Source organism: Rhagoletis zephyria, unplaced genomic scaffold (genome assembly GCF_001687245.7).
Source record: "Rhagoletis zephyria isolate East Lansing unplaced genomic scaffold, Rhagoletis_zephyria_1.1 Rzeph_scaffold_00356, whole genome shotgun sequence".
Lineage (NCBI taxonomy): Eukaryota > Metazoa > Arthropoda > Insecta > Diptera > Tephritidae > Rhagoletis > Rhagoletis zephyria.
The window spans coordinates 259,827-274,401 of record NW_016157440.1 but is presented as its reverse complement, the minus strand read 5'-3'; the positions used below and the strand labels follow the sequence as shown (position 1 = coordinate 274,401).

At 33.6% G+C, this 14,575-nt stretch overlaps 1 protein-coding gene across 1 annotated transcript in view; it reads right to left on the bottom strand.

The window, feature by feature from the left end:
* Positions 1–820: 820 nt before the first annotated feature.
* The window catches only part of dpr11 (defective proboscis extension response 11), a 163,066-nt gene continuing 149,311 nt past the window's right edge, over positions 821–14,575 (bottom strand). The window contains exon 7 of the mRNA XM_017610960.1: positions 821–2,119. Within this exon, the coding sequence (XP_017466449.1) occupies positions 2,007–2,119 (113 nt within the window). The 3' untranslated portion in view covers positions 821–2,006. The remainder of the gene's footprint in view (positions 2,120–14,575) is intronic.

Sequence of the window (14,575 nt, the reverse complement as noted above, 5' to 3'; positions counted from 1 at the left end):
TACAACATAAATTTTTAGTTAAAAACTACGCGTATTTACACAGCTGGCAGAGATTACAATATAATCGATAAAATTTATCTAAATGCCAACGCTACTCTTTTAATTTTTGTATGTATTTTTTCTCCTAAATATTTATTTGCTAGTTTCTTGACTTTATTTTTTTGGTTAGTAAATATTTGATTTTCATATTTATTTGACTAAGCTGGTACACTTTTATTTAATAGTTTTAAATAAATACATATATATGTAGCTTATTTTTTCAATATTTCTTATTTATCAATATTTTTTTAGGGAAATTTTACTCAAACTTGAAATATGTACGAGTTTACATTTTGTAACTATCTGTATGCCGTTTGTGTTGATTTAATTTGTTTTTTTTTTTTTTTTNTTTTTTTTTTTTTTTTTTTTTTTGTTTTCCCTTTTCTCACCATATTTACTACAGTAGTACCACACATTAAGCACAGTAATTTATGCATAGAAAATCTATAAAACTAAATTTACAAATATTTGTGTAATTAAAGTTAAATGCAATACAATACAATAATATACAAAAATTCGACACGTGAGGCAATGGAATTTTCCTGGAGAACTCCGATTTGCCGCACTCGCCTAAAAATAGTCACATATAAGTTGTTATTCTGATACTAAACACATACACATATGCACATATGAGTTGGCCTGTTGTTATGCATTATATGTACATATGTAGATACATACATATATACATATGTATATGNTAATTAAAGTTAAATGCAATACAATACAATAATATACAAAAATTCGACACGTGAGGCAATGGAATTTTCCTGGAGAACTCCGATTTGCCGCACTCGCCTAAAAATAGTCACATACAAGTTGTTATTCTGATACTAAACACATACACATATGCACATATGAGTTGGCCTGTTGTTATGCATTATATGTACATATGTAGATACATACATGTATGTATAGGCATGCTACTTACTTATTTATAAACTAATACTATTTATATATACTGTTATATAGAAATGCATACACTTGACGCTTAACTTAGTTAGCTTTTGCAAATTCTTTGCTTACAGCTCTTCTCTGTTTTCTGTTTTCTGCTTTTCTGTTACACTTTCGCGCTTTGTTTTGGTTGTGTAGATGTGTGTGTGTGTGTGTGAAAAACTTCCACTGGTTATTTTTTGATTGCTGGCGTTGAGACTGTGTTGTTGTGAACTGTGATCGGGTAACGGTAAATGGCAAGCTCGTATAATATAGCAGGCCGCACGCACGTGCCAGTAGGTGTTTTCCTATCTGGGCCTACGTGTCGTATGAGTGACATTCACTCGCTCACATACTGGTAGGTACCTGCTGCATACCTCTTCAGCTGTCGCAGTGTATGAACGTTAATTTGTGTATGCGCTTCTCTTTTTTAGTTCATTGCTTAGCGCATACATATGTACGTAGGCGGCAATTTTCTATAGTTACTGGCCTGTTTTTTCTGTTGTTTCTCGGTTACCTGCTTTGGTTTATTATTCGGTTCTTTGCGGGCTTTCGACTTTCAGCTTACAGCTTACAGCTTACAGCCTTTTGTTCAACCTCAGATTTAACCTGACATCATGTGTGTTTGTTTTTGTTGTGTTTTCATGCTGTTTTTCTAATTTAATGTTTCATATTCTACTTATACTTATGCTAAAGTGTTTGTTTCTCTAATGTCTATGGATACGGTTGTCTATATAAACTTACATGGTTAAGAAGAAATGTGCTTTTGCTTTTGTTTGTTGTCGTTCAGCTTTACTTCTTCGAACTGTTGCTTTAGTTGCTGGTTCAATAACGTTTCTTAGTTGAGTTGGCTGTTTTTGACACGAATTTTCCATCGCATGCCCTCCATCGTCTGCATCCTCCTCATCCAATCGAATAAATCTTATTGATTCAATTTGCTCCAACTTTTGTTTTTCGTGTTCTTGTTGTTGCCTACTTTGCTGCTGTTGCTCGAGCTGTCGATTATGTCGCTTTTGGTGCTTTCGTAAATTAACATGTCATGTGTTATGCCCTCCAATTATTATAACACTGAATAACATGGCCAGTATGCAGGCTGTGTAAGCTTTTCGCACTGGGGCAGATGAGGTGACAGCTGATGCGGAGGACTCACCTGTTAGGAAGAGGGAAAGAGAGATAAAGAGAAGTAAATGAGAGAAGTGTAGAGAAGTTATGAAGATGTAAAATTAAAGCAGCTGCCAAGTACATCTTCTTATGGAGAATGTGCTGTTTTAATCAGGATAATAGGAAAAGTTTACTATTGTGTGGGCACACAAAATACATATGAGATAGCTGATGCAGCTTATGCAATGCACATATGAGCTGTTCACTGCACAAGCCGACTAAGTTGCTTTTTTTTTTTGTTGAAATTTAAGTTTCAGGACTTACTACAAACATATACTTAAATAGTGTTAAGTATGCACAAATTATCGCCACCTCTTCTGCTATGTTGTGTAAAAATTTCATATTTCTACTGATTACCAGCAGCTTACTATATTAGCTATGAATTAAATTTTACTTTGGGAGTATATCATCGCTACAATGTCAAACTATCGAATATGAAAATTAGTACTTTTCAGGAGAGCAAAGAAACAGTTGTAAAAAATGTTCTTTCATAAGGAAAAAGTGTGAAATTCGCCACACTCAGAAAAAGGTTTAGTTATAATTACCAAGATTTGGTTATAGCGACCCAGTGGCATAGTTGGATATGGCGAAATAAATACCTAGTTCACGAAAGTCTGCAATTTACTTGAGACTTCTAGTTGGGACAAATGTATATTTGTTAATAATTACAAAACGACTACCTTGAGTGGACAATATTGTTAGTTCAATGAAATCATTGTTGAGCAAATATAAACAATGCTTTGGTTGATGCAAGTTTTCAATTAATTTTGTGAACTTGCTGTAGACGAGAATCAGCTAACCGTTTGTTATTGGAAAAAAAGTTTCAGTTTGACACAAATAAAAATTTACTCGATGGTTGTTGTGTTTAGTTCTTTTATTTGCATATATTAAACACTAGCCAATGCCCGGTTGCTCCGCGGCGCCTAATAAGATTTTTTGCGTTGGCCAATACAAAAAATAGCGTTAAAAGCAAGGGCGTTCTGTACAGTACTTATTTTTAGTTTAAATTGAAACAAATAAAGAGCAGAATCTACACATAGGCCAAGAATAGTAGCGCTGTGATACCATATGGAATACTAATCCCTTTCGATGTCATGAGTTTTACCGATGGTCTTATTTCCACCTGTGAGATCTCTGACAAGCGTGCGTAATATTCTTCTATGATCTTGCAATTTCAATATTGGTCCGTAAATCATGAAAGCCAGTAAGACGACAGGATGAAACGTTTTCCCGTACATTGACTAAATGAGTCGTGTTATCTCTGAAATATCGTTTTAATGAAGCTATTGATATANCATGAGTTTTACCGATGGTCTTATTTCCACCTGTGAGATCTCTGACAAGCGTGCGTAATATTCTTCTATGATCTTGCAATTTCAATATTGGTCCGTAAATCATGAAAGCCAGTAAGACGACAGGATGAAACGTTTTCCCGTACATTGACTAAATGAGTCGTGTTATCTCTGAAATATCGTTTTAAGGAAGCTATTGATATACCTACCGTTTTCCTTCTTTTACGGATGTGGTCGAATCTCTCCTTGTCAATTTCCCACTTTTACAATTTACCTTAATATTTATGAACTGGTTTCTTTGAGTCTTACTGCTGTACTAACGGCCGCCCCGAGCAATTTCGTCAATCGGAGGTCGGTGCAAGATCGAATTTAGGGTGTATGAGAGCGTCAGGCAAAGGCGTGCTTACACAATGTTGCGATCTTTACATGCATACTTAAACGAATCCTTCATTAAGCCATATGAAAAGTAAATTCGTCTAAGACCAAACCTCGTGTGGGTTTCTATGCAACCTGTCTTTCTGCAAAACCACTGATTGTCATGAAATTACTACGCATTATGAATTTCAATTAAATTTTATAAAATATACAGGGTTCAGTTTTAGGAAACGAATATTTCATCATACAGGTAGCTCACTTTGCGAATTTTAACGAATACGACTTTTCCTTTTCCTTTGCGTACTAAACTAAATCAGNTGATTGTCATGAAATTACTACGCATTATGAATTTCAATTAAATTTTATAAAATATACAGGGTTCAGTTTTAGGAAACGAATATTTCATCATACAGGTAGCTCACTTTGCGAATTTGAACGAATACGACTTTTCCTTTTCCTTTGCGTACTAAACTAAATCAGCTACACTGAGGGAAATAATGCATAGTAAAAATGAATACTTTATATTTGATTATCGTTTCAGAATGTTCGTATTTAAAAATAATATTTTCATACAAAATTTATCACGCACGTATTTGACTGTTCACATCTGAATATGTATATGTAAGTGTACATACGCACCCCAAGCATGCAGAGCGCCGCTCTGGGAGCGGAGACAACACACACATACATACATAGTAAATACATGCCCTGCAGTAAATCGCACTAGTTCAGAAGTATCGCAGAACTAGCTCTTTAAGAGTTCTCGATCTATCCCAACGCAATGCTTTCAACTGTCTCTTTTTACATGGCGATGCCCTAAGAAGTGGAAATTGCCACCTCTGCAGAATTTTCGAACTAGTTCTGAACTGGTTCCATTTTCGACAGTTCTGGGACAATAAGTTTTTTATGAGAAAAATTTTGAGACTAGATTACCGGATACTTTTTTGGACAGATCTGCGAAAATTAGATTTTTATAAAAAAAATTTGATTATTAGATTTTTTGATATTTTTTAATTTTTCCTGTTCTTTTACAGATTGTATTTAATTAATTTTTTTTTATTTTTTTTGTTTTATTTATATTAAATTTGATCATTTTCTCTTCAATTTTTAATCGGCACTCAACAATTTAAATTTATTAAATCTGAAAATCAAAACTGCCTCCACCGCGATTTGAACTCGCGACCAACGATATTAGAGTCGGAGGTCTTCCCGCTGAGCTATTTTAGTATTGTACGAGAAGTGAGAATTTACTTCTCAACAGAGCAACTAGCACACCAAAAGTTCAACTGTCCCTCGCTGCAGCCGTTTTGCACTAGTTCAGAGATAGTTCTAAAATGTATAGGGCGGAACTAGCGCTTTAACAGACTGTCTCTAAATTTTACTGCAGGGTGTTTATCCGTACAAATCGCGTGCTGTGGTGTTGATGGATATTCAACATTTGAAAGCAAATTTACATGGCTGGGTGTAGGTGAGTGAGCAAAGATGCTTGCCACAANGATCTGCGAAAATTAGATTTTTATAAAAAAAGAGATGGTCGGGTTCGGATTCCACTGCAGGCAACATGCAACTAAAATATTTTTTTTTAGTTTTTTTGTCATGATTATTCACTTCACGGATGCTTTTTCAGTACGAACGCGGACATTTTAATATGCGCGTAATTGATTTGAATATTTACCAATATACAGTATTTACTTTCGTTGACGTTTATAGTAAGATTAATTACGTTTCTATTTGATTTTAATATTTTTTCCCACAGTGTATTTAGCTCTTAAATTACGTTGTACTACAAAGGCAATCCCCTTCAATTAGGTTAAAAATGAACTAAATATGTCGTTAATTGAATTGCCTTCACTGCCTCCTATATTTCTTAAAAATTTTAAAAAGTATAATTTTTTCACTTTTTTATAATTTTTTCTTTCTCATTTTAATTTTCATGTGACGCGGACCTAAAGGCTGACGCCTATGTAGCCTGTGATTAAATCCGGCTCAGACCAAGATTCCAAACATTGGTATCGCTGTCAATGTGTTCTGCAGGCCAACTATGGATTTTTGTAGGAGTATTGCCATACATACATATTTTACGGTGTAATATTGTCTTTGCCTTCTTATAATTTGGTAAAAATATTCTTCGGTTACCGGAATGCATAAAATGTGATAAGAATGTAAAATTGTCTCTGAAATGTTATTACCTCTGCAGGATAGATCCTTCGGTAACATTTGGTACTTTTAAGGTTTAGTTTGCCAAGTAAATTTATAAAAGGTACGAGAATGATTCCACAAATTTTCCACGATTTTCATATAAATTTGATATCAACAAAAAGTCCCAAAGGCAACGAAATTGTGATTATTTTAGTCATTAAATGAGTAATTGAAAATGTAATGAAATGTGGGAACGCGCAATGGGCATTCATTAAATAAATATTGGTGGTCGCCACATTTTAACGGCGGAATTGACAGCTAACGACGTGGTTGGTACACTCAGCTAAAAACTAATGAATTCCCGATAAAATGCTATGAAATAAATTCATTCAAATTCATAAAGAGATGTAACAGTAGCGTTAGGTGCGGATGGCGGCGGGGTGAGGATAATAAATATGCGCGAAATGTTTAATGGCATGTATGTGGAAATTGTAATAACATGTAGCTAAACATATGCAAATCAGATATAAAACTAAATAAATAATTTATTATTTGGCTAACCAATTGAAAAATTTAAGTGACACATTTCTAATGTAAAAATGATGGTTCGCAAATTGAATGCGGTGAACTAAATTTTGCTTAGGCGAGTATAGATTAAACATTGGTTAGGCGTTGATTAAATTTTTATTTTGGTAAAAGTTGAAACTCATTCACATTGTCTGCTGGAATTAAACTTTGGTGGTAAGCAAAATATAAAGGCCAATAGATTGCATTTTAGTTACCGATATTGGCGAAATTAAATTCGATGCCTTAATTGGTTTTTATCTTGTAACAGAAACAATCATTTGCGAAAACCAATAGCAAAAAGGTATTCAGAAAACAAACGAAGCGGAAGATAACTACTACAAAGCATACAAAAAAAAAAAAAAAAAAAAAATGTTTGCTTCGTTCATTATCAGCTCAATTCGTCGCTAATTAACAGTAATTGTTGGCGATTTCACTTTCTGCCAGTTCTACGACCATTGTCTAGGAAAGGAAACAAAATTGGTTTGCCATTACAAAAAAATAGCAACTTCAATGGGGTCTTTTTAATTACTCCAACTTCAGTTGAAAGGTCTGATTGTTGGCATACAGTGTGCCATTGTGGCGTTGGAAAATGACTTCACTAGTTCAAATCACTATATGTAGATGTTGGAAATAATGCTAAAGGCTCCAATCATTTCATATATACTATATGTAAAGGGGTGACTCAAAGCAACGGTAAGTGAATATATGAAGTAAATTTGAAGATATATAAAGTTTAATTATGAAATTTTTACAGTTGTCTTGCAGTTGCAAATTGTTGTCGAACAATACCACCAGCTCTGCCAAAATTGGCAATGCCCTCTCCAAGCCGTTTGATAGCAAACTAGGTTTAATTGATGCTGGAAAATATAATTAAAGCTGCCGCTCAGAAACAATTTTTACAAGAGCGTACAATTTGTCCCAAGGACCAATAAGCCCGAATCTAGGGCAGCAAGTAGGACAGCGATACTTATTCCTTAAGAGCTTTATGGTTGTAAAAACACCCAGATCTAAGAAACTTTACAACCAATTTTATTTTATTACTAATCGGACGAAATTAAGCACACCAGAGACGACGAAAAGGCCAAAGTATTACAAATGATTTTTCCCACATACGTAAAATACAATTTTTCTGACAAATGTCTCCACTTTAGTGCCCAGTGCAGTATTATATATGACGATGATGAGAACATTGATATGAGTTTGTTGGAATGCCTAAGAGCTGAAGGTCTTCAAAACACTTAACCAAACGTGAACCTCGTTAAAAAAAAAAAAATGGAACCAAAATTTCTGTCAACTTCCTATATTTGGAATTTTTGTATTGTATGCATAAACATAAGTAAACTGATTGGTGTTTCTAGAAGTTGTTCCTGCTCATAGTTTCCATACTCATTTGCATAAACAAAATTTCTCCATGGCGATGGAAAATAATGGCTTTTCTATAAGAGCTAACGAAATTGTTCCTGAATTTGCAAAAATTAGCAAACTATAGCTAATATTAAAAAAAAAAGATTAGAATACTGTTCTTTACATCTTTTGACTAAAGACCAGTGCAATAATCAACTTATCAACAAAACAATTACAACTTGGTTGAAAAACAGATAATTTTAAGATTAACTTTAAGCTGAAGGGCAGTGCAAAATGATATTTGACTTTATCTTTTGCGTTAAGGGATTCATTATCTAAGAATATGCACCAAACGTTTTTGCTGAACCTAAAATTTTTAACAAGAATTGATCTTATTCGACAGTATGCTATGTGTCACTTGGTGGCCTATGCGAGGTTAAAAAATCGTCGCAATAATTTTTGAATACATTTATGCATCATTATTGTGAATTTTATATAGCAAGAATTTTTCGAAGAACTGTTAATCGATCGATAAACGTGACAGAAATGTTCATCTTTAGCTTTCCTTAGCCAAAAAATAAGCTTCACGATGTTACTGAAGCTACTGAAAGATATATCAAGAAAAAAATATTAAATAACTCCTCAAACATCGCTGGTTTTTTAGCAGTGTAGTCCAGCATGTGTTTATAAGTTAAGTTGACGAAGCTCATTTTTAATTTACTGGGTAAAATTTTTTTACATTTACATCTCGTGAATGCTAACCGCACTTGGGTTTATTTTAATCTCTAATAAATTTGCTACAAATTTATATTCTTAAAAAGTAAGAGCGCCTGGGCCACACAAATTTTTATTCTAAAAAAGTAAGATCCCCTGAGCCTCACTGGAGAATTTGAATTTGCGCTACATTATCTAGTTTGTCTCTAAGCAATATACATATCGTCGTTGAAAGTACAAAACAGTGCATCAACAAAATGCACAACCGCATATGTGAGGTTCCACACTTTATTTTTTTTAGATAGTAAAAGCACTCATATTTCAAAATGGTTCTGTTTTTTATAAAGCAATCGCATTTCTGNTCTGAAAGATATATCAAGAAAAAAATATTAAATAACTCCTCAAACATCGCTGGTTTTTTAGCAGTGTAGTCCAACATGTGTTTATAAGTTAAGTTGACGAAGCTCATTTTTAATTTACTGGGTAAAATTTTTTTAAATTTACATCTCGTGAATGCTAACCGCACTTGGGTTTATTTTAATCTCTAATAAATTTGCTTCAAATTTATATTCTTAAACAGTAAGAGCGCCTGGGCCACACAAATTTTTATTCTAAAAAAGTAAGATCCCCTGAGCCTCACTGGAGAATTGGAATTTGCGCTACATTATGTAGTTTGTCTCTAAGCAATATACATATCGTCGTTGAAAGTACAAAACAGTGCATCAACAAAATGCACAACCGCATATGTGAGGTTCCACAAATTATTTTTTTTAGATAGTAAAAACACTCATATTTCAAAATGGTTCTGTTTTTTTTATAAAGCAATCGCATTTCTGGCCAGTATATTTCAGGACGAATAGATAAGGATTGAGCCAATAACTTGTGCGAGCAAATTCAATTTTTGGTAGCAAATGTCAGTTGCGCGGTTTCGCAGAATGACAATAAGCGGCTTTGTACTTTAAACGACGATATGTACATACGTATGCATGTCATTGGTTCAAAATTGTGAATACAACTACAGGCTAGTTAATATGAACTTATGAGCTTAAGGTTATATTTTATCTTTTTCTATCCTTATCCCTACCAATATCCTTTTCGATCTAATTATCGATATTCGATAAAATTATCGATAATAAATATTGGAAACAAAATCTAAAAAAATATCAATAACAAAAACAAAAGAATATCGTTGAAGGAATCAATAAAATACTGATAACATAATTGATAAAAAAAGTATCGATCATAAAATCGATACAAATCGATAATAAAATCGACAAAATATCGATAACAAAGTCGATTAAAATATCGATAAAACATCTATTAAAATATCGATAACCAAATCGAATATAGTATCGATAGTTTTATATATTGAAAACAGTATCGATTANTGTACGTACGTATGCATGTCATTGGTTCAAAATTGTGAATACAACTACAGGCTAGTTAATATGAACTTATGAGCTTAAGGTTACATTTTATCTTTTTCTATCTTTATCCCTACCAATATCCTTTTCGATCTAATTATCGACATTCGATAAAATTATCGATAATAAATATTGGAAACAAAATCTAAAAAAATATCAATACCAAAAACAAAAGAATATCGTTAAAGGAATCAATAAAATACTGATAACATAATTGATAAAAAAAGTATCGATCATAAAATCGATACAAATTGATAGTAAAATCGACAAAATATCGATAACAAAGTCGATTAAAATATCGATAAAACATCTATTAAAATATCGATAACCAAATCGAATATAGTATCGATAGTTTTATATATTGAAAACAGTATCGATTAATATAACGAAAATTTCGAAATAGTCCCGAGAGTCCATAAATAGTCTTGAAAATCCTGATTTAGTCCCGAGAATTCCGAAAATTTCCGTACCTTTACATATATTAATCTTTCTTACTCTATCCTTATCTTTACTTTTATCGGTATCCTCACCCTCATCTTTTCCGTGTGCATCGTTTCCGTGTGCAATTTTCGCTGAATTTGCCAATTTACTGCCAACCAACCAACAAGAAATTTCCCTTTAATAAATCTCACGTCATTTCTTAATCAACTTATGCAGCGTTTTTGCTGCATTAAAAATGCAACATTTAGCACTTTCGAACATATGTTTTCGAAGAGCGTTCATGCTATAGCATTTAGCAAATGTACATTTACGCGAGTTCGAAATCGTATGCTTTTGACAAACAGCCGTGTTCCAGTCTCTTATTTAGATGCGTATATATTACGATCAATTCTCACGCAGGAGATAATGTGCAAAAACCCTACTGAAAAGGAAAAAATAAATTTTAAACCAAAAATTCAATACAAAAACTTGTATTGTTTTAACCATAACCGAAAATTTGTTTGTGTATATATTCATTTGTCGGTGCTGTCAATTAAAATTTTCTCACTTAATTAGGAAACAAAACGAACCGAGTTGATCACAAATTGATCCAGATTTCTATCAGCATCAAATCGATGTTGAATTTGCTTAACTTTTCTTTATCCAAATATGTAATGCAAAATAAAAGAAATCTCGATCGGCGATCACTGAAACGTAGCTAGCAACTGTATACTCGAAAAAGCAATGTTGCCACTTTTTCTCTTTAAACCATGTTCGAATCGTGGAAATTTTGGAAGATCACAGGGTTGCTTTTAGCATTTAGATTCTTAATGCAAAAATGGAGTTGCATTTAGGTGACGAATTTTGTATGGATAAATGTACATTTAGAGTAGCATTTAGAGCTAAATGCGCTAAATGTGCTTTTACGCGTAAGCAAAAACAGCCTATTAAGGCGAAGAGGCTAAATATTTAGAAATAATTACTATTTAAATCTAAACAAACATGGGCCCCTTTGAAAATTCTTGAGAACTAAAATAGCTTCACTTGAATTAGTCGCATTTTTTCCGCTTGTAAGTCAATTTCAAAAGGTTAAGTACAAAAGTACTTCCCTCACAATTATATATATACTATATTTGTTGGCGCTCACTTTGGGTGACCCATATTAAACGAAAAATCACTTCACTGCATAACTCTTGCCGCAAATGTTGTGCTAGTTCTCAACAATTACCTTTTAATTAGAAAATTTTTAGTTTGCATTGAAACGGAAAAACCACTTCTGTACTGGCGCTCACAACTTTACGCTGCTTTGAGGCTGAGTAAAATGCACTGTAAAGCAAAGCTAAAGAAAGGAGAAATTCTAAACAAAACAAAAAATTAGAAACCACGAGCGTATATGTAAAATTTAGAAATACATACACACATATATACATACATACATACACACCTCTGCATGTATGTACATGCATATGGAACTATGCATTTGGTACCAAGTTAAGCACAGCATACCGGTAAATAGGCGCACTAACCAACTTATCTCCCTAATCGCAGCGTTAGCCATACGCCCACAATATTTGATATCTACAAATCGTCTTAAATATTCTTGATTTGCTACATTTTCTTTTGAGCAGAAATTGAGCGATCCGACCTTGCTAGACATGTGCTTGCAGTGCAGGGTGTGGCACACGCCCACCGGTGCATCGTACGCCCTGACGTATGCGCAATTCCGGAATGAACACTCCTGAAGTCACACTTGGAATGATTGGTAATGTGGGAATGTGAGAGGAGTGCTAAACTCCGTAGTGCACTTAGCACTGCAGCAGACGACGACGACAGCGATGTTGATGCTGCGGCTGATGTTGAATAGCAAAATCAAAGCAAATGTTGTGGAAAATTTATTAATTGAAGTAAAGTACTCGCTATTTTTCTTTTCCATTACATTTCCTATGAAATTAATGCTGAATGGTGTATGTACATAATTTATGAGCGGCATACAGATGCGGCAGAACGACACACATGAGCCTGCGAATGTGCATAATAAATGTACGTATATACATACATATGCATGCAAGTATGAAAAAGTCCGCACACATACATACATGCAAGCACTTAGTCCCAAATAAGTGGCAGTTGCTGGTGGAATTATTTTTTCTGAATGCGTGTTCCTGTCCTGGGTTGTTAATTAGTTGTGATTTTTTACCTCTCTTCATTTCGACATTTATTTTTATAGCTCATTTATTTTGTGTGCAAACAAGCATGTGAAGAGCTCTGCAGTTGGCATGTTTTCATGTTTTCTCCAGCTTCAGTTTTTCAGCTCTTCACAACGTTATTTACGTTAAGCGATTTCATTCATTCTTTTATTCGTTCCTTCATTCTTTCATGCGCTTCTTAGTGCAATTATCTCGGCAAATGCAGTGCTATTCAGAGCTTTCATATGTCGTTGGCTGCATTGCTGACTGAATTTTTTTTTTATATTAGGGCGGGTCAATTTGTATGGGAGATTTCTTCAATTGCGCGAGTAGAATTAAGTGAAATTCCAAGTGAATTTTTCGAAGAAACCATGGATCTAAAACCAATTTCGATTTTGTCAAATTGTGAAAATTGTTTTTTTTTTTTTTTTGTCAAAAGCAACGTTTTATTTTGCTGTAGTGTCATAACTAAGTGTATAAATTTCATACAAAGATATACTTATTACAAGGAGTTTTGGTATGAGAAATCTATTTCTGGACACATCTTTTTCTTTAAACATCCGCCAAAGGGCGTAAGCTTTTTTACCACGTTTTCATTATTTCGGAATATCATTTATCTAGACATGGAATATGTAAAACTAGTATAGACATCAACCTCGTCGTTAGATATTATAGCAAAGAGTGTTGACAAATTATTGCTACTTGAAGAAAGGTGATCATGAGACATCTGCCTCGCCGGAAGTAGTTAAATTATTTAATATCCGCCTTATTTTGCTGCGTCTAAAAATATGCACTGCGCTGCAGCGGAACTACACAACGCCATTTCTTGAAATCAATGCTGGGCACACCGACACAGTTTCATTTTGTCGTGGTATTAGTGCGTCGCGCTCAGTTATGGTTGCCACATTTTTATAAATGTACTTAAAGACGTATTTTTCGTGCATTAGTCTTTTGGCATTTTTTCCAGATACGTATAGTGAAATAATGAGTCTTGGAAAATTTTAGTAACTAATAATTTAATAATTTAATAACTTGTTAAATTTAAAAAAAATTTAAATTAGTAAAACTCATTTGTTTAATACCTAGGCGCCGTTTTATTAGAATCAATTCTTTAAAATTCTGGCCGGCCAGATGGTTACGGTATTTGGAATTTATTACTTTCTTATAAATAAAATAAGGTATGCAAGTAGTGCCCTTTTTTATAAAAATCATTGGACTTATTATAAAATTAGTGAAGATTGGTCAGCAAGCAGCCCCTTTTATATTTTTTTAAATGCACACGGCATTAAAAATACAGTTTGCTTATATTAAAAATAAGCAGGAATAACAGCATAATGAACACTGTGGCTTGTTGAAAGATCTTTGAACTATAAACTGTAGTTCTTATATAGAGTCGCACTATTTTATATTTGAATCGTAGCAAACGCACGCAAACAACAATCTAAGAACAACACACCACTTTTTGCTTTGGGTATTGTTTGTTAATTTCCTACGCAAAATGTGGCAAGCGTGTACTAAAATTACGAAAAAAAACAATCAACAGCCGAGCGTAACGCAACATTGGTGAAATCTGCAAGCAGACTGAATCGAAATTCGCTGATGTGCTTCTGTGTACGTATACGAACCAGAGTGTCCAGATTTGGCGAATTTTTTGGATAATTGTTCGTAAAAATTTAGGAAATCGCCATTGGCGATTTTTCCCCTTCAAATAAATTTTTCCAATTATAAAAATATACAAAACTTAAGGGCTAACTATAATATGAATAAGCAAGCGTATGCAAACGTGCGAATACACACAAATCCTATTCTGAAACTATAATGTGCTTAACATCAAGTTTCGTCAAGTTTCGCCAAACGTCATTTGCTTAAGGAAAGAGCGATACTGATCGCACCTTCCGTACGGAATCAGCTATTTGTCCTCGTACGTATGTATGTACATTAAATTGGTCCAAAAATGTATGTAAAAAAATAAGGTCGGATTTTT